The 25,664-nt window shown below is 42.9% G+C and overlaps 2 protein-coding genes across 4 annotated transcripts; one reads left to right on the forward strand and one right to left on the reverse strand.

The window, feature by feature from the left end:
* Window positions 1-3,158: 3,158 nt before the first annotated feature.
* Window positions 3,159-8,659, forward strand: LOC129857697 (serine/arginine-rich splicing factor 10-like). 2 transcript variants are annotated; one of them, XM_055926193.1, is made up of 6 exons: window positions 3,159-3,525; window positions 5,833-5,937; window positions 6,898-7,001; window positions 7,293-7,482; window positions 7,614-7,664; window positions 7,845-8,659. In XM_055926193.1, the coding sequence occupies exons 1-6, from the start codon at window positions 3,518-3,520 to the stop codon at window positions 8,068-8,070; spliced, it is 684 nt and encodes a 227-aa protein (XP_055782168.1). In that variant the 5' UTR covers window positions 3,159-3,517; the 3' UTR covers window positions 8,071-8,659. The 2 variants fall into 2 exon arrangements, with proteins under 2 accessions (XP_055782168.1, XP_055782167.1); XM_055926192.1 differs by lacking the exon at window positions 3,159-3,525 and adding an exon at window positions 4,362-4,562.
* A 5,926-nt stretch (window positions 8,660-14,585) lies between these two features.
* Window positions 14,586-19,377, reverse strand: LOC129857698 (proline-rich nuclear receptor coactivator 2). Of its 2 annotated transcripts, none has more exons than XM_055926196.1 (3): window positions 19,026-19,377; window positions 17,999-18,214; window positions 14,586-17,572 (listed from the first exon to the last, which is right to left on the reverse strand). In XM_055926196.1, the coding sequence occupies exon 3, from the start codon at window positions 17,544-17,546 to the stop codon at window positions 17,076-17,078; it is 471 nt and encodes a 156-aa protein (XP_055782171.1). In that variant the 5' UTR covers window positions 17,547-17,572; window positions 17,999-18,214; window positions 19,026-19,377; the 3' UTR covers window positions 14,586-17,075. The 2 variants fall into 2 exon arrangements, with proteins under 2 accessions (XP_055782171.1, XP_055782170.1); XM_055926195.1 differs by lacking the exon at window positions 19,026-19,377 and adding an exon at window positions 18,822-19,010.
* Between the last annotated feature and the right edge of the window lie 6,287 nt (window positions 19,378-25,664).

A 25,664-nucleotide genomic window follows, 5' to 3' on the forward strand; every position in this document is an offset into this window, starting at 1 on the left:
CATAGGCACACCTAACTGAAACAACCAGGCAAGTTGTGAAATGGTACAAATCGAATGAATGAAACTTGTGACATTTTCAAACCATTGATTTCCATATTTTTTTAATGGTTTGGTTTGAAGACACACACACACACACACACCAAAACCTCACATGCACAGATAGGCTCGCTAGGCCTACACAAGACACTTCAGTATCACACATTTTGTTTGTGCATGCTGCCACCTACTGTGCGGTAGTGTATAATGTTACATATTGATACAAACAGAAAAACGCACCACCAACCAACCCTACAGTACCAATCAAAAGTTGACACACCTACTCATTCAAGGGTTTTTCTTTATTTTTACTATTTTCTACATTGTAGAATAATAGGGAAGACATCAAAACTATGACATAACACATGGAATCATGTAGTAACCAAAAGTGTTAAACAAATCCAAATATATTTTGAGTTTCTTTAAAGTAGCCACCCTTTGCCTTGACGACAGCTTTGCACACTATTAGCATTCTCTCAACCAGCTTCACCTGGAATGCTTTTTCAAAAGTCTTGGAGTTCCCATGTATGCTGAGTACTTGTTGGCTGCTTTTCCTTCACTTTGCGGTCCAACTCATACCAAGCATCTCAAGTGGGTTGAGGTCAGCTGATTGTGGAGGCCAGATCATCTGATGCAGCACTCATCACCCTCCTTGGTCAAATATCCCCTACACAACCTGGAGATGTGTTTTGGGTCATTGTCCTGTTGAAAAACAAATGATAGTCCCACTAAGCGCAAACCAGGTGGGATAGCGTATCGCTGCCGAATGCTGTGGTAGCCATGTTGGTTAAGTGTGCCTTGAATTCTAAATAAATCACTGAAGATGTCACCAGCAACGCACCCCCACACCACCTCCATGCTTCACGGTGAGAACCACACATGCGGAGTTCCTCCGTTCACCTACTCTGCATCTCACAAAGAGATGGGTAATCTGCTTTTACCATCAGTCGTATTAGCCAACGTACAATCATTGGATAACAAAATAGACAAACTACGATCACGTCTATCCTACCAATGAGACATTAATAACTGTAATATCTTATGTTTCACCGAGTCGTGGCTGAACGACGACATGAATAACATACAGCTGGCAGGATTTACGCTGCATCGGCAAGATAGAACAGCCACCTCCGGTAAGACCAGGGGTGGCGGTCTGGGTATATTTGTAAACAACAGCTGGTGCACGAAATCTAATAGTAAGGAAGTCTCAAGGCTTTTCACTGTAATAGCTACTATAAATTGGATAGTGCAGTTATATTAACAGGAATTTAAGCTTTCTGACAATATCATATGTGTCTATGTCCTGGGAAATGTTCTTGTTACTTATAACCTCATGCTAATTGCATTAGCCTACATTAGCTCAACCGTCCCATGGACGGGACACCGATCCCCAACAGTGCAGTTCAAGAAAGAGTTAAGAAGATATTTACCAAATAAACTAAAGTAAAAAATATAAATTAAAAACACAATAACAATAATGAGGATATATACAGGGGGTACCGGTACTGAATCTAACAGCGAGTAGCAGCAGTGTATAAAACCAATGGGGGGTGTCAATGTAAATAGTCCAGGGGCCATTTGATTAATTGTTCAGCAGACTTATGGCTTGGGGGTAGAATCTGTCAAGGGGCCTTTTGGTTCTAGACTTGGTTCTCCGGTACTGCTTGCCATGCGGTAGCAGAAAAAAACAGTCTGACTTGGGTGACTGGAGTCTCTGACAATTTTTTTTGGCTTTCCTCTAACACCGCCTAGTATATAGGTCCTGGATGGCAGGAAGCTTGGCCCCAGCTTTCCTGGAGTCGCCTCTTCACTGTTAACATTGAGACTTGTGTGTTGCGGGTACTATTTAATGAAGCTGCCAGTTGAGGACTTGTGAAGCGTCTGTTTCTCAAACTAGACACTCTAATGTACTTGTCCTCTTGCTCAGTTGTGCACTGGGGCCTCCCACTCCTCTTTCTATTCTGGTTAGAGACAGTTTGCACTGTTCTGTGAAGGGAGTAGTACACAGCGTTGTACGAGATCTTCAGTTTCTTGACAATTTCTCGCATGGAATAGCCTTCATTTCTCAGAACAAGAATAGACTGACAAGTTTCAGAAGAAAGTTCTTTGTTTCTGGCATTTTGCACCTGTAATCGAACCCACAAACGATGATGCTCCGGATACTCAACTAGTCTAAAGAAGCTTATTGCTTCTTTTAATCAGCACTACGGTTTTCAGCTGTGCTAACAAAATTGCAAAAGGGTTTTCTAATGATCAATTAGCCTTTTTAAAATGATAACTTGGATTAGCTAACACAACGTGCCATTGGAACACAGGAGTGATTGCTGGTTGCTGGTAATGGGCCTCTACGCCTAATGTAGATATTTCATAAAAAATCTGTTTCCAGCTACAAGTTATTTACAACATTAACAATGTCTACACTGTATTTCTGATCAATTCGATGTTATTTTAATGGGGAAAAAATGTGCTTTTCTTTCAAAAACAAGAATTTCTAAGTGTGTGTGTGTGTTACGAGTGGAGAAAAATACTCATGGGAGGTAATCAAAAAGTGTCAAATATAGTCAAGATGAACAATAATGGTATTGAAGCATATTTGATCTAATAGAAGTTTCGTAATCCTTAGGTTGTTATGAGTGTGTTGCATGTGACATCCCGGCAACTTTGAGGGAAAAAATACCATCTCGAAATTTCAGATGTTCTATGCATATTCATGAGGCTAGCATAGCATCTCACTCTCCGTTGCATACAGGCAGTTGACATATTTTAAAAGTTCTTCAAATAAGATGTATCCACAATCCACATTTTGTTACGTTACAGCCTTTTAGTGTTTAGCAAATGGTAGGCTTACCACATACAGTACCTATTTTTCAACATCCGGAAAATATGCCTTTTCAACGTCCTGGAAAAAAAATATTTTAAACATGCGGAAAATACTTTTCCTCCATTTCTTTTGGTCTCACTTAGGGCGGCAGAACGGCAATCACCAGCCCTGCGAGTAACCAGTTATGTTCAGCAGATTGGAATACATCATGGTGTATATCTCAAGCACACTGGTAAAACACTGGTGTTGCAGTAATGAACATTTACCAACAGATGGCATCAATGTGCCCTTGTACACACAACAAGAGCTGGTCCATTTTGTTTTTCCCCCGTTTTTTTATTTGCCTGTTGAAGTTGCATATTTTTGTTTTCATAAATGTTTACGATATAGCCAATTTTGGCATGTGTTGGCTGTGTTATCTAGTGGAAACCTATCACCTTTTGTGCCAAAAATATCTATTGGATTTTTCCAGTAATTGTCTTCAAACCTGATTCGTTCCATCACTCACAGCTGAAGATATGAATATTTTAATATTCATCCAATGTCTGCCATGCTTCTGGATGACGGGATGGCATTGTTGACGCTCGCGCTTGCTCCAGTGTGCACTGAGAAGGTGTTACTGACTCTGAAAAGCAGATTGCAGCAACCCCGAAACGGAGTATGCGAATGTGAGTAGATTACGTTAAAAACAACGTCCAACATGGCCGACTGTCTCCAGTTCATATTTACCTCAGTGCTCGAGACCCTTCCACACAACCCTCCAAAACTAGGCCTACACCAAACATGCTAAAACTCCATTTTTATAATTTTTTTCCTGGATGTTTTTTATATAAATAATTTCAGCAGTGACCCTAGTTCTTGAGAACCCAAGGGTGCCCAAGGGGATTTACAGCCGGTGCCGGTCTTGGGTTCTCAGTTGATGGTATGGAGGACAATTGGATATATGAACTATCGACGCTCTGTTTTAACATTTAGAAACATTTGTCATTCTCTCTAGAGATATGGTTTTGGAAACTTCCGGAACTTTCATATACAGTGTATTCGGAAACTATTCAGACCCCTTGACTTCTTCCACATTTTGTTACGTTACAGCCTTATTCTAAAATTTATTAAATCGTTTTTTCCACTCATCAATCTACACACATTACCCCATAATGACAAAGCAAAAACAGGTTGAGTGGTCAGAACGCTCGGATCAACGTGTGCCTCAGAGCGAAATGCTCCGAATTTATTAATGGACAATCTGACTCTCAGTACTTTGAATTTACAAATGCCCAGAGCGCCTCTGGCACTCCAGATGGAATTTACGAGGTTATGTGAGCTTGTATGTGTTGTTGTTGGAGGTGCGTCTTGGTCAGTTTAGCTCAGAAAATGGTGCACTCCTCAATGCCCCCCTAATCGCACATAATTAGCGGGCCGGCCGTGGTTAGTCATCATTTAACATCTAAACAGCCCTTGCCCAAATTGCCAGATTGCCAGGCCACCCCTGGTGGGCAGGGCTAAAATAGTGGTATCTGAGCATGCGCGCTGGCCTCTGTTCGCGGATAGATCACCTCGCTGCTTTTTGCTACAGCTAGAACAAGTCGTATAATTTACTGATATTATATCAGAAATTTCAACCGTAACAACAATATTTTACAATGGCTAGGTACATGAGGCCCCCTAACCCATCACTCTTCATTAGAAACATCTCCGACGAATCCAGGTAGCTATGATTGAATCATTCGGGCGTGCGAGGTAGTACAGTAGCTAGCTAGCGCTAGCTAGTTAACGTATGCTAGCGAGCAACGTTAGCTAGGTGGCTAAACTGTGTTTACTGATTTTTAGCTAGCATTTACAATGAAAACTTGTAGCTAAGTGTTGTCATTTGCTAGTTTTTTTTAAGTTTGTGTGATGGGAAACGTTAACGTTAGTTGGATAACTAAGCTAGTTATCTGAAAACGTTAGCTCGCTAAGCTTTGTATCAAAGCTAACGTTAGCATGTCTGCTAGGCTGCACATGAGTTTGCACCAAATAGAATGGTTTGCACAAAAACAGGAGAGTTGTTGGAAACGAACTGTGAATAACTTAACTTAGCTGGCCATCTTTCTACCTGCCAGGTTGCCAGCAGTGGTGGAAAAAGTACCCAATTGTCATACTTGAGTAAAAGTAAAGATACCTTAATAGAAAATGGCTCAAGTAAGTCACCCAGTATAAACCTACTTGAGTAAAAAATAATTTGGTTTTAAATATACTTAAGTATCAAAAGTAAACAATATTTATATTAAGAAAACCAGACGGCACGCTGTTTTATTAAATTGTATTTACTGATAGCAAGGGGCACACAACAACTCTCAGGCATAATTTACAAACAATGCATTTCTGTTAAGTGAGTCCACCAGATCAGATGCAGTAGGGATGACCAGATTTTCTCTTTAGGTCCGCGAATTAGACCATTTTCCTGTCCTGCTAAGCATTCAAAATGTAACGAGTACTTTTGGGTGTCAGGGGAAATGTATGGAGTAAAAAGTACATTATTTTCTTCAGGAATGTAGTGAAGTGAAAGTCATCAAAAATATATGACATTAGATGCCTCAAGTACTTAAGTAGTACTTTAAATTATTTTTACTTAAGTACTTTACACCACTGGTTGACTGTTACTGCTCTTTTGCCAACTCTACATCATGGAACCTGGGCTTAACTGGCATGTATGCCAAACATGACAATAAGTGACAGGAGTTGGCATGATGGCACAAACAGACTGGCACTCAGGCTACCATCTACCTGGCTTGTAATGCATGAAATATCTCTTGTCCAATGTCACATTATATACCCCCATTTCTATGGTAAGTATTAAGCCAATTTAGTTGAATCTGAAGGTTATTGGCCACATTTGCAGGTTTGAACTCTGAATCACACTGGTTTAATGTTAGCCCAAAAAGGTTGTACTTCGCTGGCCATTAGATTAAATGTCCTGTCATTTCGCAACACTTTAGGCCAGAGGAACTACGCCGTGAATTTGGTCGTTATGGGCCTATTGTAGATGTCTACATTCCACTTGACTTCTCTACACGGCGACCAAGAGGATTTGCTTACATTCAATATCCTTTATACTCATGTAATGTATTAATGAACATGTCTTTCATTCGGTGCATTATTATTATTCACACATGGGGTCATATTGACAATGTCACACGTCTTGAGTTTGTCTACTGTTTTGGAAGTATTTATTGTATATTTGTCATAAAAGTAGGCTATACTGGTTTATGGGAGGGGAACATTGAATGTTGTTAAACACAGTAAGAATGTGTACAGACATGAATCAACATCTCTCCTAACTAAAATTGCTTCTGTTACCCTAGAAATGTTAAAGACGTACAGTTCTGGAGAAACCCCAACAAAGAATGTAAAGACTGGTGTAGAGTAGTTTCAAGCCAAAGGGACCATAATGATTTCAGGCGAAAGGAAATAGTGGGAGAAGAACACAAAGAGCAAAGTTAAAGCATGAAGATACAAGGAGGAGAAAAGAGGGCACGAAGGCAGCTGTTTGACTACCAAAGAGAGGAAAATTAAAGGATGTATTGGGCGAAGACGAGCCGGAAATCTCAAGTTCTTCTGCCGCGCAGTTAAAGAGCATAAAGGTCAAGCTGAAGCTCAAAGGTCAAGCATGTTAAAGGTAACAAGCCTAATGTTTTGTATCCTACCAAATAGAACCCTTGCTCTTCACCTCCAAATATTTTGCTCTGTGTGTTCTCTGTACAAAAGGGCAAGACAATTATAACTTTAATTGTAAGCAAGTCTGCTGAAATAAGATTTCAATGTTGCATTTGTATGGCCTTAGTTCTCGTTTCCTTCCGAAATTTGAACCGAAGTTTCAGCTTCATATTTTTAATCTTTTAGCTTACTATTAGCCCATGCTGGCACACAATTGACTTACAAATTTGAGGCTTCCAGCCTCTTTACTGAATAAAAAAAATAAAATGTTTTTGTAGTTGTATGTGTGCATACATGTCTCCCCATTTCCACAAGTGAAAGTAAAAAGCCTTAACAGTCTGTAGCACATTCGAGGACGTGCGAGATGCAGAGGATGCCCTCCACAACCTGGACCACAAGTGGGTGTGTGGTCGACAGATCGAGATCCAGTTTGCACAGGGTGACCGAAAAAGTAAGAATGTGTTTTATTTATGTGCCCTGTATGAATGCACTATTTACTACCTACCAATCATTTCAATGTGACGAATTTCAAGTTTCACTGTCGAAACAGTTTACCCAAGAATCTAAGTAGGAAAGTCTAACTAGGCCGGCCTACAGCTTCACTTTTAGTGGTAATATCTTGACTCGGGTCTCTGACTAGTGAAATCATTGCCAACCTGCATGCAAAATTGTTTTTTTAAACCCTACTTGCTCAACTATCCTTGTGCCCAGTATTTCATTTTAATGACTCTTGTCCCTCCAGCCCCCAACCAGATGAAGACTAAGGAGAGCTCTCCTCGCAGAGGGTCCCGCAGCAGCTCCTTCTCCCGTTACGACGACTACGAACGCGGTGATGGCCGACGCAGACGCTCTCGCAGTCGCAGCTACGAAAGGCGCCGGTCGCGTAGCCCTTCCTGCGACCGCCGTCCTCGGAGGTCAGAGAGCCCTAGAGAGTGAGTTCCCCTGTGACACTGAAACTAAACCACTGTTTCGCTTCTCAAGTAAGCCTCCCAAGGGGCTTTCATTGCAGACCGAAATGCCTTTGTATACAGACTGGTTCTTACTTTAACTTTTCTCTCTACAGCTCTCGGTCATATGGCAGGCACAGGCGAAGCAGAAGCCATGAAAATGACAGGTAGACATATATATACGACTCATTATTCTGACTTGTCTAACACGACACAGTGCAGTGAGATTGCATTTAAAATGCATAAGCCTATGTGGTTTCAAAACACTACACCGTTGTCAAGTCAGTGTATTTATTAGTGGGATGACTGATTGTTCTGTTCATATGCCATGCTCCTTTTTTCTACAGGTACAGGGGCCCTCCACGTGAACACCACAGGATGCACCACGCACCCCCATCTCGTAACCGCTCCGCCTCCCGCTCCCCCTCTCCCAGATCCAGGCCCAAAGACACAAAGTCTCAGTCCAAATCCCCCAGCCCCGTCAAGGACTTCCACCCCTCCTCTGGCTCCCAGAAACAGGCCTGTCGACGCTCCTACTCCAGATCTGTGTCCCGATCTCGCTCCAGATCCTAGGACCCCACCACCCTCAAACCCTGTTATTCAGTAACTAAAGATATTTTTGTTCAACACTACAACATATGAATATGGTATCTAGGGAGGGGTTATTACACACCCCACCTCAGTTCATTAGTTGAGTTATCATGATATCTCTGGGCTGATGCCATACAACAGGAGAGCTGGTTGTCCCTACAGATGGATAGTGCTTTTTTATGTTAGTTCAGTTTCATTCACCTCTGAAAAACATTGGATGTTTTTCATTTACATTCATATTGGTTTAATTCTATTAATTGAGAACCCAGTGGATTTAAGTTCAGCACATAAGAATTGGTCAACTATGAAATGCAAAGGTACAGTTTTGGGCTAACGGGTATTAACCTCTGGCTACAGAAGAGGTTGAGAGTCCAAAAACCCATTTATAAGAAAAGAGAAGTTAAATCTGGAGTTTGCAGTGATATCTAGCCATCAAGTTAACTGCTATTATTTTTGTACATTTGATGTTGCTTAAATCTCCTGCATTTTCTTTGTAGATCATTTGTTATTTTTTGTGTTCAAATCGAGCAGCAGTGTTTTCTTTTTGTGGATTAAAAATGTTATGTTTTAACTTTTCTTATTCATCTGAGTTGTGCAAAGATGTCGCTCCCTTGAAGGTACAAGACACCGGACAGTTTGTTAAGGACACCTATTCCTTACTGGGTTGCCCCCCCCCCCCCCCCCCAGAACAGCCTGTATTCTTCGGGTCATTTTACAAGGTGTCAGAAGTGATCCACAGGGATGTTGGACCATGCTAGTGCAATGGCATCTAGCAGATTGGAGACAACGCGCAGACATTCATGCTGCGAACAGCCCGTTCGATCTCATCCCAAAGATGCTCTAAGTAAAATGAACTCGCTGTTTTTCCACTCCTCGGTTGGTGATCGTGTGCCCACTGGAGCCACTTCTACTTGTTTTTAACTTATAGGAGTGGAACCCGGTGTGGTTATCTGCTGTAAGAGCCCATCAGTGACAAGCATCAACAAGTTGTGCGTTCTGAGATGCCGTTCTGCGTCGCTTAGGTTACTCGTTTTGTCCATCCTATCGTTCAATTAAACAATAGCTGAACATCTCGATGCCAGTTTGCATGCTTTCTACAGCAAGCCACGGTTATGTGACTCACGGTTTGTAGGAGCGATCCATTTTGTTGGTGAACTGGGTGGTGTACCTAATAAACTGGCCAGTGAGTATGGTTGGATAGGTTTAATTCGGTCTATATCTCACTTACCTGTAAAGTTTAAAAATGTACCTTATTGAAAAATGTACCTTATTGGTAATATTTGTTGTGTGTAATATACACTACATGACCAAGTGTGTGGCCATCTGCTCATCGAACATTTCATTCCAAAATCATGGTCATTAATATGGAGTTGGTCCCCCCCTTTGCTGCTATAGCCTCCACTCTTCAGAAAATACTTTCCACTAGATTTTGGAGGATTGCTGCGGGGACTTCCATTCAGCCATGTGCATTAGTGAGGTTGGGCGATTATGCCTGGCTCGCAGTCTGTGTTCCAATTCATCTCAAAGGTTACAGTTGGCACTATGCATTCGGTCCATTAGCATATCCTGGCATCCGACAAACCCAGATTCGTCCGTCAGACTGCCAGATGGTGAAGTGTGATTCATTGCTCCAGAGAACGTGTTTCCATTGCTCCAGAGTCCAGTGGTGGTGAGCTTTACACCACTTCAGTAGACACTTTGCATTGCGCATGGTGATCCTAGGCTTGTGTGCGGCTGCTCGGCCATGGAAACCCATTTCATGACGCTCCCAACAAACAGTTCTTGTGCTGTGGTTGCTTCCAGAGATATTGGAACCGAGAACAGATTTTTACGTGCTTCAGCACTCCTAGACGTTTCCACTTCACAATAACAGCACTTACAGTTGACCGGGGCAGCTTTAGCAGGGCAGAAATTTGATGAGGTAGAATCCTATGATGGTGCCACATTGAAAGTCACTGAGCTCTTCAGTAAGGAAAATCTACTGCCAAAGTTTGTATGGAGATTGCATGGATGTGTGCTTGATCTTTAAACACCTATCAACCACTGGTGTGACTTAAATGGCCAAATCCACTAATTTGAAGGGGTATCCACATACTTCTCTATATATAGTGTATTTACTGAGAATAATGTTACTAGTGATGGGCACCATTATCAGTTGCATTTTTACATTTGATATCGGTTTGTTTAAAATACATGGAAGATTTGCAACTGAGTAAACATTAACTTTTCATTTCACTTCCACGACTCTGAAGTCCAGACAACTGCTTGTGGATTGCCTTTTGGTGCCAGGTGTGAATGTTCTAGCATAAACCTATGTAACCAGTTTGAATACAATGGGAAATCACATCCAGTTGATGGCCCATCATCAGGCTGCAAAGAGAAAGTCTGAGGATATTGTGCCTGCAGGAACAGTCGTTTGATTTTTACATAATCGTGAAGAATAACCCGAAACAATATAAATATCATTCCAAATTATAAATGATGGTCCAGGCCCACCACTAATTGTTCGTTTAGAACGTCTCAAACACGATCCATGTTAAATTATTTAGGTCGAGGCCAGACTATTCCGTGGAGAACGGACATATCCAAACTCACCGAAACACCCCTGGAGTGTGACGTATAAAATACTCGATTTTCTAATTGGCCGTCGGCCGGTCAAAAGTACAACTCATTTGAACTTTTTGGCTACGGAATGACTACCAGTGCTATTCTACACATTTTTCCATGAGACAGAGAACATGTATCTTTAAAGCAAATCACCTGCTTTTCTACACATTTTGCAATGACTTATGCTTTTGGGGTCTTTCCCACCTGCCACCGAAAATAATAATATGGGTCGTGGTCCCCTGCTCAGTAATAAGGCCCTGACTACCACTGCTATACAGACAGGCAAGTGCAAAGGCTATTGATGGAAAATGACTGTCACTGTCAACCACGTTTCCATCCAGTTATTATGCGAGTAGTTTCATTAATTTTAATTTTCTAAACGCCGGACAGCTCATTTGTTTCAACATGATGGGATCTTTTTGTGTGGATACAATTAATTATGCGGGAAACGGCGGCGTACATTTTTTCTATAAGAAACCATGCAGTTTATTAGGCTACAGATTAAATAAATTATATACTTCACAGGATGGTGAAAGTGCACGGTGATGAGGTTGTTGCTGCTTTCCAATAAATATCGAGGGTCTTATTCGGGTGACATGATCGGTACTTGACTGCCGTTTGACAGATAAAATATTCTCGCTCTTATCCGTAAACTCAAGTTGACTAGACAACTCCCACCGTATCTGCAAACCATGCCAAGCCCAGTGTATGCACATTTACTATTTAACGCAACAGTTTGTGACAAAACTATCAGTTGAGTTGAAAATACAATAGGAACACATTGAACTTTAGATGTGTATTCTGTGCATGAAAATTGAAGTGAAAAGTATATTTGTGCGCACTTGGTCATCGCGCACTGATTTTTTTACGGAACAAGTCCAGTGGAAACATACTACTGGTGAGAAAATGATGCGAATATTTGCTTTATGCCGATTCTAGAATATTCGCATGAAAATATTTCGCCAATTTGATGGACACCTAGTTACTGCAAAGCCGTCAAGGCAAAGGGTGGCTACTTTGAAGAATCTCAAATATAAAATGTATTTTGATTTGTTTTACACTTTTTTGGTTACTCCATGATTCCATGTGTTATTTCATAGATGTAATGTCTTCACTATTATTCAATGTAGATAATAGTACAAATGGAGAATGAAAAACCCTTGAATGAGGTGTCCAAACTTCTGACTGGTACTGTATGTGTGTGTACAGTGCATACAGAAAGTATTCATACCCATTGACTTTTCAGGTTACAGCCTTATTCTAAAATGGATTAAATAAACAACAAATCCTCATCAATCTACACACAATACCCTATAATGACAAAGCGAAAACAGGTTTTTAGAAATACCTTATTTACGTAAGTATTCAGACCCTTTGCTATTAGACTCTAAATTGAGCTCAGGTGCATCCTGTTTTCATTGATCATCCTTGAGATGTTTCTACAACTTGGAGTCCGCCTGTGGTACATTTAATTGATTGGACATGATTTTGAAAGCCACACACTTGTCTATATAAGGTCCCACAGTTGACAGTGCATGTCAGAGCAAAATCCAAGCTATGAGGTCGAAGGAGTTGTCCGTAGTGCTCCGAGACAACATTGTGTTGAGGCACAGATCTGGGTAAGGGTACCAAAACATTTCTGCAGCATTGAAGGTCCCCAAGAACACAGTGGCCTGCATCATTCTTAAATGGAAGAAGTTTAGAACCACCAAGATTCTTCCAAGAGCTGGCCGCTCGGCCAAACTGAGCAATCGTGGGAGAAGGGCCTTGGTCTTAGAGGTGACCAACAACCCAATGGTCACACTGACAGAGTTCCTTTGTGGAGAAGGACAACCATCTCCTTCCAGAAGGACAACCATCTCTGCAGCACTCCACCAATCAGGCCTTTATGGTAGAGTGGCCAGGCGGACGCCACTCCTCAGTAAAAGGCACATGACAGCACGCTTGGAGTTTGCCAAAAGGCACCTAAAGGACTCTCAGACCATGAGAAACAAGACTCTGGTCTGATGAAACGAAGATTGAACTCTGACTAACGCCAAGCATCACATCTGGAGGAAACCTGTCACCATCCCTACGGTGAAGCATGGCGGTGGCAGCATCATGTTGTGGGGATGTTTTTCAGCGGCAGGGACTGGGAGACTAGTCAGGATCGAGGGAAAAATAAATGGAGTAAAGTACAGAGAGATCCTTGATGAAAACCTGCTCCAGAGTGCAGCGACGCTCCCCATCCAACCTGACAGAGCTTGAGAAGATCTGCAGAGAAAGATAAACTCCTCAAATACAGGTGTGCCTAGCTTGTAGCATCATAGTCAAGAAGACTCGAGACTGTAATCGATGACAAAGATGCATTAACAAAATACTGACAAATTGCTAAAATGTCTAAAAACCTGTTTTCGTTTTGTCATTATGGGGTATTGTCTGTAGACTGAGGGGGAAATTATTTAATCAATTTTAGAATACGGCTGTAACGTCTGAGGGTCTGAAAACTTTCCAAATGCTCTGTATGTGATCGGATGTGTAGATATTATGGATAGTGTGAATAGAATATGTAGTAAATCTGAAGAATACGTAGGATAGAATAGTATATGTGCAACAATAGATGAATAGGATGGACTTGACTAGAATACAGTATATAACATATGAAATGGGCACAACAGTATGTTAAGTGACCAGAGTCCCATGTCTATGTACAGTGTAGCAGCCTCTAAGGTGCAGGGTTGAGTAACCGGGTGGAAGCCGGCCTGTAACAGTGACTGAGATCAGGGCAGGGTACTGGATGGAGGCCGGCTAGTGATGGCTATTTAACAGTCGGATGGCTTTGAGAGAGAAGCTGTATTTCAGTCTCTTGGTCATAGTTTTGATGCACCTGTATTGACCTCGCCTTCTGGATGATAGCGGGTGAACAGGCCGTGGCTCGAGTGGCTGATGTCTTTGATGATCTTCTTGGCCTTCCTGTGACACCGGGTGCTGCAGATATCCTGGAGGGCAGTGTGCCCCCAGTGAGGTATTGAGCAGACTGCACCACCCTCTGGAGAGCCCTGTGGTTGCGGACGGTGTAGTTGCTGTACCAGGCAGTGATACAGCCCGACAGGATGCTGTTGCACCTTCATCTCAGTCTGTGTGGACCATTTCAGATTGTCAGTGCAGTGCATGCTGAGGAACTTGGAAGCTTTTCACCTTCTCCACTGCGGCCGCGATGTGAGCGTGTTCCCTCTGCTGTCCATGATCAGCTCCTTTGTTATTTTCCTGGCACCACTACACCAGGGCCCTCACTTCCTCCCTGTAGGCCGTCTCGTCATTGTTGGTAATCAGGCCTACCACTAGTGTCGTCTACAAACTTGGAGTTGCATGGCCACGCAGTCATTGGTAAACAGGAAGCACGGGAGGGGGCTAAGCAGGCACCCCACTGGGGCCTGTGTTGAGGATCAGCGTAGTGGGGGTGTTGTTGCATACTGTCACCACCTGGGGATAGCCCATCAGGAAGTCCAGGACCCAGTTGCACAGGGTGGGGTGCAGAACCCGGGCTTAATGATGAGCTTGGAGGGTAACATGGCATTGAAGGCTGAGCTGTAGTAAAAAATTAAATAAAAAATGCATTCTTACATAGGTGTTCCTCTTGTCCAGCTGGATCCATTGGGGCGGTATGCAAATTGTAGTGGGTCTAAGTTGTAGTGGGTCTAGGTGACGATCCTTAACTAGCCTGAAAGCACTTCATGATGACAGGAGTGCTACAGTTCAATTCACTTACTTGCTGAGGATATGAATATTCTATTAGAATGTGTAATCATCAATATAACCATGTGTAACTTTCAAATAAATACAGTAAGCTGTACTAAATGTGGGAAAAGGTTTGGAATAATGAGTCCATTCAGGAAAAGACAGACACAAAGTTTGGGGGAAAGGGAAGGGATTTTATTTTTTGGGGGGTTACTTTGATTAGACCAATTAAAGCAGTGCTCGAGTTTGTTTGTTGTCGAATTCAAATCAAGTCTGGACATGTGGCATAATTTCATATTCATCGGTGACAGTAAACAAATGGGACAAATTAAAAGCCAATTTGTTGAGAAACCTTTCAGTTTCAAATTTAGGACGAAGAACTTTATACATGTATGAATCATTAGCAGAAAACAGGACATCTGTTTAAAAAAATAAACAGCAATGCATTAAAAAACACATATCAAAACAAAAGCAGTTGAAAAACAGTTTCACAATAACATAGGGCCAAATTCAATTATCTTCTAGCAGAAGAACAGCAGATAATTGAAGGTGATTTTAAGATATACATTTTTGGTCAATGAATAACATTACCTAATCCAAAAATATAAGTCAATGTTGGTTCAACAACAGAAGTTTGCAATGTTGGGTTAAAATGTAGGCACAATCAAGTTGACAAACTCAATTCAGGGCACGTTTTCCAGACAGATCATAAGTAGTCCTGGATAAAAAAAAGAATTTCAAATGGAGACTATCCATTGAAATAGTTGTTTTAATCCAGGTTTGGGGTTAATCTGTCTGGGAAACCAGCCCCCAGTGGCTGTCTTCAGGCTGTAGCACACCTGGAAACTAAAATAATTTAACAATTCATACATATCCAAGTCAACTCAAAAGGTCAAATGTAAGTTACGTTTTTTTGCACATTGCATTTTTTACCCTACACTGTGCATAATACAAAATAAAAAACATTATGTGCAAGACTACTGGCAATAACTACACAGTGCAGGGGTATTGACAAATGCTATAGGCAGATTTCTTCTTTACAAAAATATTCAGTATTTGAAGTCAAGACATGTCCTTAGCATGACTTATACATTCAGTGTTATTACTAAAAATACTTTATCAAGCAGGTTTAAAAACACCCTGCTAAATGTACATATGCTACAAGTATTTTTTTATACATTTCATTATTTACATGGCTCTTTAACTTATTTCAAGCTCGTGAGCTCTGTTTTGTCATCTCTAAGATGGCCATTACAGTTCCCATTCTGCAAAGAAAATAAAAGACTGCCTCCCCTCAAATTAGAACCTAGAGGGAGATAGTCAATTAACCACCCACCAATAAAAAGGGCCTCTCAGCCTGTAACTTCTGAAAACAATTTTGATTGCAGTGCAAGAGTAGGGTGCAGGAGGCAGTGAGTATCTGGAGATTGCTGCTGGAGACTTTAAATGTAAACAGATCCACACTGGCCTTGCGCCTAGCGTCCTCTGTGCCACGTTACGCACTTCTCTCAACTTTGCACTTCCTCGTAAGAAACTGCCACACAGCAAACAGGGCCATGACACAGGAGACCGAGGTTGCGAAACTTACAGTCCCTGTTGAATCTGGCCCTCTTCTGCATTGTTTACTGGGTGGGGTTTCAGTAGGGAAGAAGATAGTTTGAAAGTGGCTAATAGCAGTACTGATTGCATTGAAAAAGTGACCCAAAGGACCAATTCCCTGCGCCACTCAAGCCAACGTGGTTGATATGGCACTGGTAACCACGTCAGACATACAAGGGAGATGGCGAGAGAGAGAAAGAAAATCACAGCAAAAGACATTGCTTTGGTTAAGACAAAACTGACTTATAACTACATCACAAATAGACAAAATAATTGTATGATAGAGCTGCAGGCCTTGGACCAGCACAACTGCCATAGTGCAGTGCACACAGCGCAATAAACAGTACAGGAGTTGAACGTCCAAGGCCTGTGTGCCATGGCCTCTACACTTCAGTTTGAGGTTATACTTGTGACTTGTACTCACTACTACAGCTGATTCTCGCCTGAAAGATAGCTCTGGTTTCCCTGCAGAACAGTGGCTTTTACATCCCCCAAAAACAAGATGGAAAATAATAAGTCAAACTAAAAAGAAATGTTACTATTGTAGGTTGTGCTTCAGGCAGCACCAGGTTGTCAGAGGTGAAATCCTTAATGATTAACAGAACTTAACGTGCCAAAGTAAGAATTACCTGTCCACAGAAATGGACTGTAAATGAGACCGCATGAACATGTGTATACTAATATCCAACCCTACCGTTTGGGAAGAGAAGCCAACAGACTTGCTATAACGGCCAACAAAAAAAGAACAAAACAAACAAAAAAAGAACAGAGCACGAATACGAAGGATATCCAGTTCATCGTTAGTGACAGAAACAGACTCCAATGAGAACATTCTCCCCCACCGACAAGGCCGCAGCGCTGTAATATCTGTGGTTTCTCAACAAAAAAGGGTGCCAAACATTTGCAGAGATTTCCCAGCAAAATGCCTCTCACCCCACAAAGACCTCAATCTAAAATAGCTAAAAGTGTATTACAACGCTGGGGCATTCAAGGCAGGCAGGAGTCTTCAGAGGGGCATTCGTTCACACGTTGGCTTTGAAAGACCAGGTTATAGGAGTCCATCTCTAGGCATGCACCTTGAGGAGGCTCTTCAGCTGGAAGGCCATCATCTCCCTGCTGTCACGGGTACCCATGGGGACCCAGTGGCTGGGGGGCTTGGGTAGCACGCTGGGGGAGGGTGGCTCGCTGAACTTGGCCCCTGCATAGCTCGGGCCGCCACACTGGGCAGCCAGAAGTGTGTTCAGGTGGGACACAGCGCCCTCCCAATTCTGATCGTAGGTGTTGGCAAAACGGACAGAAGCATTTTTCTTCTCAGCCGACGCGGCCAGCCGCGCCTCTGGAAACCAGGGGTAGGCTGCTCCCTTGCGGTGGCCATGTTGGTGAGGACCTCCCGCCGCCCCTGAGGATGCTACTGTTGTCATTCCATTCTGATCGCGGACAACTCTCTGCTTGGCCCGGCCCAGCTGATGGTTCTTCTTGGGCAATGGGCGCTCTGGGTGGGACACTGGAATGTTGTACCTCTCTCCACCTCCCATACTGTACTTTTCACACAGTGTGTCACCTGAAGGAGGAAGACAAAGTAAAAAAACGTTGAAGCAATTCATTTTTTAAATTTACAATTTAGTCATTTAGCAGAAACGCTTATCCAGAACTTACAAGTGCCTTGCTCAAGGGCATACAGATGTTCCACATTGTCAGCTCAGGGATTCGAACCAGCGACCTTTCAGTTACTGGCCCAACGCTCTTAATGCTAGGCTAATGTTACCTGCTGCCCCCCCAAAAAAATTGTCCCCGGTTGACAAACCCGTTTTAACAATCAGGTCTAAAATATATACACTTCATTTATATTTAAGGGCAAAATAGAAGCAACAGAACTTCTGGAACAAATGTGCATACCTGAATCTACTTCAGAGCTCAATTGGCTACGTGCAAAAACTCAGCCCTTCCCCCACCCAACTGGAAAAACAGTGTCGCATCCATTGCCTACCTCTTTGTTGTTAGAAAGTTGAATGTGCAGAGATGTTTCCTTAATTTCTCCTTTCCAATTGGGCTCCAGGTCCTCGAAGTAGTCTTCGATCTACTTCTCGCTGCACTTTTAGGTCCAGCAAGATCTGGAGTTGTCATGTGCCAATGAGCGTCGTTTTCCCGTGAAGCCGAGTAGAACATCAATTCACTTCAGCGCACGAAAATGCTCCAAGGCGATCTAAACAATAAAAATGTTTTTATACTTTTTATTAATACTTCGGGTAAAATAGCATGATAATGCTCGCAGTGTTCTAAGTATGTCAACTGTTGATGTTACAAACTGAGAATGGGGCCAGCTTTCGTGTGCTAAACATGCATCGTCACAAAGCCAACTAATAATGTTAGCCAGCGAACTAACTACATTCTACAAGTAGCAACTGTCATGTAAAATAAATATAAACTGGTACTGTAGTAAAATAACGGATATTCGTTTACTGGAAAATAAAGCAGGTAGTTAACTAGCGTTCATGTTTAGCCACCACGTAAACAGCTAATAATCCTCTTTCACTGGCTTCGAAGAATGCGAACGTCTTCGTCAGCTAGCTTGGTGAACGTTAGCTGCATACATTTTTAAAATACGCCAAGATTAAACGTAATGTGTGCTTGTTAACATTACTATACTAAAGTTATGTATTCAGGGTTATTATCATCATTGTAATTAAATAGAGGTCTATCTAGGTCACTTATCTGGGAACAAAACAAAGAACACCACTCATATGTATGGCGTCACAAATTCTAGCTAAATGAACTTAGCCAATTTAGCTAAACACAAAACCGGCTCTTACCGACTTCCTCAGGCTTGGTTGGTAAAAGCCGTTTGTCAGATATTTTTTAATTGAAGTCTGAAATCTCTGGATGGAGAATCTAGAAATGTGTGGACCTTACACGGTGTAAAAGATGTGTATACTTCTATTCCCTCTCGACTGTCTGATTTGCAACAAAATGGAAGCTCGAGCAGGTATATGTAACTGCGCTAGCTGAGCTCTCACCAATCACAACAGCTATGTGACGGAAGGACCAATCGGAGAGGCGATACACAGACGCATTCATGTCTGTTGCCAGACTGTTGACGTCAAAAGACAAACCTCCCGCCCTAAGCTTCCTTTGTTGAGGGTATTTCCATGAAGAACTGGTAAAAACATAAAGAAAACCACCCTTTAGATTCAAATCAAAGAAAACAAATCGACATTTGTCCTTCAAACTTGGCATTCAATAGCTGCTGTGTCGGCAAAAGCTAATACTGGGGTTCCCGAAAAAACAATTGACAAAATATTTAATGATATGAGTAGCCTACACTAACCAGGTTTCCATCCAACCTTTTTATGCTAGCTGTTGGCTAGAGTGCACGTGTCACGAGCAGAGTGGGCACATTTGCTATATAACGGGAAATGTGTTGTGACAAAACCATCAGTGAAGAGGGAATTGAACAGCAAAAGTAATTTTTATGTGCACTACGTCATCACGCACAGCCTTTTATCAACAACAAGTCCATCTGATGGAAACAGAACTGGTGGGAAAATCCGCATGTTGTTTATGTTTTTTTTTTTTATTTTTTTTTTTAGAATATTCGTATGACAATCTGTTGCCAATTGGATGGAAACCTAGTTTGTGAAAGAAAATCTGTCAGATCAATTCCTGCTGAGATTATGATATTGTAATGAAACAGCAGGGAGCAGGTCTCGAACCCTCAACCTTCTAGCCCGAGTTCCGGCGCGCTATCGACTGCCGCAAAGGCATGCTCGTGAGGCAGAGTCGATTTCCGGCGTTTAAACCCAAGGTCTTTACAATATGATTGACAACTCAATAGTTCAGTAGTTTAGTTTAACTGAGCTAAAGGGTAGAGCTGCGCTTTCAGGGAGCGGGACTCTAACACGGAAGCTTATAAGAAATCCCGCTATGCCCTCCGACGAACCATCAAACAGGCAAAGCGTCAATACAGGACTAAGTTCGAATCGTTCGACACCGGCTCTGACGCTCGTCGGATGTGGTAGGGCTTGCAAATCATTACAGACTACAAAGGGAAGCACAGCCGAGAGCTGCCCAGTGACATGAGCCTACCAGACGAGCTAAACTACTTCTATGCTCACTTCGAGGCAAATTACACTGAAACATGCATGAGAGCACCAACTGTTCCGGGAAGACTGTGTGATCACGCTCTCTGCAGCCGATGTGAGGAAGACCTTTAAACAGGTCAACATTCACAAGGCCGCAGGGCCAGGCGGATTACCAGGACGTGTACTGCGAGCATGCGCTGACCAACTGGCAAGTGTCTTCACTGATATTTTCTACCTCTCCCTGTCCGAGTCTGTAATACCAACATGTTTTAAGCAGACCTCATAGTGCCTGTTCCCAAATACACTAAGGTTACCTGCCTAAATGACTACCGACACGTAGCACTCATGTCTGTAGCCATGAAGTGCTTTGAAAGGCTGGTTGTGGCTCACATCAACACCATTATACCAGAAACCCTAGACCCACTCCAATTTGCATACCGTACCAACAGATCAATCAAGTTTTTTATTTTTATTTTTATATAGCCCTTTGTACATCAGCTAATATCTCGAAGTGCTGTACAGAAACCCAGCCTAAAACCCCAAACAGCAAGCAATGCAGGTGTAGAAGCACGGTGGCTAGGAAAAACTCCCTAGAAAGGCCAAAACCTAGGAAAAAACCTAGAGAGGAACCAGGCTATCCACAGATGATGCAATCTCTATTGCACTCCACACTGCCCTTTCCCACCTGGACAAAAGGAACACCTATGTGAGAATGCTATTCATTGACAACAGCTTAGCGTTCAACACCATAGTGCCCTCAAAGCTCATCAATAAGCTAAGGACCCTGGGACTAAACGCCTCCCTCTGTAACTGGATCCTGGACTTCCTGATGGGCCTTCCCCAGGTGTTAAGGGTAGGTAACAACACATCCACCATGCTGATCCTCAACAAAAGGGCCCCTCAGGGGTGCGTGCTCAGTCCCCTCCTGTACTCCCTGTTCACTCATGACTGCACGGCGTGTGGTGCCAGGTCAGAGACCTGGCCGTGTGGTGCCAGGACAACAGCCTCTCCCTCAACGTGATCAAGACAAAGGAGATGATTGTGGAATACAGGATAAAGAGGACAGAGCACGCCCCCATTCTCATCGACGGGGCTGCAGTGGAGCAGGTTGAGACCTTCAGGTTCCTTGGTGTCCACATCACCAACAAACTAACATGGTCCAAGCACACCAAGAAAGTTGTGAAGAGGGCACGACAAAACCTATTCCCCCTCAGGAGACTGAAAAGATTTGGCATGGATTCTCAGATCCTCAAATGGTTCTACAGCTGCACCATCGAGAGCATCCTGACTGGTTGTATCACTGCCTGGTATGGCAACTGCTCAGCCTCCGACCGCAAGGCACTACAGTGGGCGAACGGCCCAGTACATCTCTGGGGCCAAGCTTCATGCCATCCAGGAGGCCCTAATCCTAGACTGTTCTCTCTGCTACCGCACAGCAAGCAGTACTGGAGGGCCAAGTATAGGTCCAAGAGGCTTCTAAAGAGCTTCTACCCCCAAGCCATAAGACTCCTGAACACCTAATCAAATGGCTACCCAGACTATTTGCATTGCCCCCCTCTTTTACACCACTGCTACTCTCTGTTGTTATCATCTATGCATAGTCACTTTAATAACTCTACGTTCATGTACATGTACATATTACCTCAACTAACCTGTGCCCCCACACATTGACTCTGTACCGGTACCCCCCTGTGTATAGTCTCGCTTTTGTTATTTTACTGCTGCTCTTTAATTACTTTTATTTCTTATTCTTATCCATATTTTTTTTAAACGGCATTGTTGGTTAGGGGCTCGTAAGTAAGCATTTCACTGTCTGCACCTGTTCTATTTGGCGCATGTGACTAATACAATTTGATTTGAAAAAGGATTATGTAATCTCAGATGTCATCACAAAACCAACTCAGTAGCAGCCATGATTTGTACATTGTCTATTCCTGAATATAACAGCAAATCTTAAGATATTTATAGTGGCTTGTATTTATTTTTTATTACGGATTTAATATGGTTTATCTTGTATTTGAAAAAAAGAAACAACATTTAACCAGATTTCCTGTAGTAGTGGGTGGATGGTGATTCATATGAAAGGAAGAGAGCAGCTGCCACAGGCTTTCTCAAGTCTGGGCAAATGACTATCAGCGGTTACTTGCTAACAAAGGGCCCACGTATATCACCATCCCCCTCTCCCCTCCCAAATCCTCAGATTTCACGCTGTGTGACAATACATAGATCAAAACCTGCAGGCCGAGTTGTTGAAATTGGGGTCAATCTTGAGAACAGCAAGAAGGGTGTCCATTCCTTACCCACCCATAAAACTATGATTGGGGACGGAGCCTGATTGGCCATCACCACGTACACCTTGTTGTTTTGGCCATTCGTTTCTCTCTCTGGTCAAAGAGAGTCGCCAGTCTGGGCTTCTTGATTGCTATCTTGGTTCCTCCTGCCTGCAGGGTAATTCACTCCACAGGTGGTTGGGGGAGAAAGGGAAGGCTGTAGTTTGGACAGCTGTTACGTGTTAAAATCAACAACTCACACAGTTACAGTGCATGGCTGAAAGGGCCTCTATTCCTAACCCAGGGCTGTAAATTCTCCAGAGTGGCACAGCGGTCTAAAGCACTGCATCTCAGTGCAAGAGGCATCACTACAGTCCCTAGTTCGTATCCATGCTGTATCACATCCGGCTGTGATTGGGAGTCCCATAAGGCGGAGCACAATTGGCCCAGTGTTGGCCAGGGTAGGCCGTCATTGTAAATAAGAATTTGTTCTTAACTGACTTGCCTAGTTAAATAAAGATTACAATTTTTTTTAAATGTACTTTTTTTGGTGAAAAATAAATGTTCATCCTACTCACTGGGTTCATTAGAGAGTATTTAGTTTATTGTATGCGTTGTGGCGAAATCTTGCACTTAAGTGCGCTGCCACTTTAAGAGCACATGAGCAGTAGGAAGGAGGAGATAAAAGAGCTCGTTAAGCTCTATTGGAGAGAGCTCTTGTTGGCGCGACAGTTTGGTTTGTGTGTGCTATGCTGCAGAGGGTTTTTTGTTTGTCTTCACCGTATGTGGTTGTACAGTTTTTTAGGATCAAGCCTCAGTGTGATCGCTTGACGACGTGGTTGTTCTCATTTGGGACCGCGATGGTTATGGATCAAATGGATTAGTGGCAACATTTGTTGCGAAGCGTTCAACTACAACCCAACATACCATCGGACAGTCAGACCGGACACCTGCAACCTCAAGACCACAGCTAAGCCCTTTCTCTTCACGCTATGTTCCAGTGCTTTACACTGAAACCGACTCTATTTCCTAAGTACATTGAAGTTTCATTGGAGCTGGACTAGTGTGTATATGAACACCACACATTCATACCCTCTGCACTCCTTCCCCGGAAGAAAATACAAACTATTGCAAATCCTCTGTGTGATGACTGGGTTCATTCATTATTATATGAAGTTGCTGTTTATTTGCTCTGCCATTATTGTTATATGAGGTATGTTTGGTGGGGTTACCAAGAATTGTGGAAGGACTGATGTGATGTGGGATCTATAGGGTGTGTATTCTTTTTTTTCTCTCCGCTGGCTATCTGGTCAACAGGCTACACTCTAGGCAGTCTCTTCTGTTGATGTGTGTGGGTCTGGTAGTGGTACTCTCGCTGTTCTACTATTTTCCTTTCGGCAGGGTTAATACCTGCCTGGCGCCCGAACAAAATCTTCTTTACCTTTCTCTAATTAATACCGCTACAGTGTATAGCAGGCCTCTCCAGCCAGTGTCGTTATATGAATAAATTGTGTGCTGTAGTTATTTCTCAGGTATTTGATCAAGATGGTAATAAGGTGTATTTAGGGTTCAGGATTATTGACAATAGACCATAGAGTGAAAGTCCTTTTACTTGATTGCGTTACATAACTTTGCGCTCTCAATAAATCCCACTGGTGGCCCATATGTAGATAAACGTAGCAACAACAAAAAAATCCCTTTTTCAGGACCCTGTCCTTCAAAGATACTTTGTAAAAATCCAAATAACTTCACAGATCTTCATTGTAAAGGGTTTAAACACTGTTTCCCATGCTTGTTCAATGAACCATAAAAAATTAATGAACATGCACCCGTGGAACTGTTGTTAAGACACTAAAAGCTTACAGACGGTAGGCAATTAAGGTCACAGTTATGAAAACTTAGGACACTAAAGAGGCCTTTCTACTGACTCCGAAAAACACCAAAAGAAAGATGCCCAGGGTCCCTGCTCATCTGCGTGAATGTGCCTTAGGCATGCTGCAAGGAGGCACGAGAACTGCAGATGTGGCCAGGGCAATAAATTGCAATGTCCGTACTGTGAGACCCCTAAGACAGCGCTACAGGGAGACAGGACAGACAGCTGATCGTCCTCGCAGTGGCAGACCACATGTAACAACACCTGCACAGGATCGGTACATCTGAACATCACACCTGCGGGACAGGTACAGGATGGCAACAACTGCCCGAGTTACACCAGGAACGCACAGTCCCTCCATCAGTGCTCAGACTGTCCGCAATAGGCTGAGAGATACTGGTCTGAGGGCTTGTAGGCCTGTTGTAAGGCAGGTCCTCACCAGACATCACCGGCAACAACGTCGCATATGGGCACAAACCCACTGTCGCTGGACCAGACAGAACTGGCAAAAAGTGCTCTTCACTGACGAGTCAAAGTTGTCTCACCGGGGGTGATGGTCAGATTCGCGTTTATCATCGAAGGAATGAGCGTTACACCGAGGCCTGTACTCTGGAGCGGGATCGATTTGGAGGTGAAGGGTCCGTCACAGCATCATCGGACTGAGCTTGTTGTCATTGCAGGCAATCTCAACACTGTGCGTTACAGGGAAGACATCCTCCTCCCTCATGTGGTACCCTTCCTGCAGGCTCATCCTGACATGACCCTACAGCATGACAATGCCATCAGCCATACTGCTCATTCTGTGTGTGATTTCTTGCAATACAGGAATGTCAGTGTTCTGCCATGGCCAGCAAAGAGCCCGGATCTCAATCCCATTGAGCACGTCTGGGGCCTGTTGGATCAGAGGTTGAGAGCTAGGGCCATTCCCCCCAGAAATGTCCGGGAACTTGCAGGTGCCTTAGTGGAAGAGTGGGGTAACATCTCACAGCAAGAACTGGTAAATCTGGTGCAGTCCATGAGGAGGATATACACTGCAGTAGTTAATGCAGCTGATGGCCACACCAGATTCTGTTACTTTTGATTTTGACCATTCCTGTTTGTCACATGTCTGTGGAACTTGTTCAGTTTGTCTCAGTGGTTGAATCTTGTTATGTTCATACAAATATTTACACAACTTTGTTGAAAATAAACGCAGTTGACAGTGAGAGGATGTTTCTTTTTTTGCTGAGTTTAGGATTTTTTTGTTTTGGGGCACTATAGTCAGCCACTGTCAAGATGTAGGTCTGTTATTAACAGTATTTTCTCACTCAGTGTCTTATGTGTTTCATGTTGTCTCTGTTGTTTGATAAGACACTCAAATGACTTGCCCCTAAACCTGACCTAATTTTACCATTGCAAATGTTCCCTAATGTTAACTTGGGTGGGAACATA

This window comes from Salvelinus fontinalis, chromosome 6 (genome assembly GCF_029448725.1).
Source record: "Salvelinus fontinalis isolate EN_2023a chromosome 6, ASM2944872v1, whole genome shotgun sequence".
Lineage (NCBI taxonomy): Eukaryota > Metazoa > Chordata > Actinopteri > Salmoniformes > Salmonidae > Salvelinus > Salvelinus fontinalis.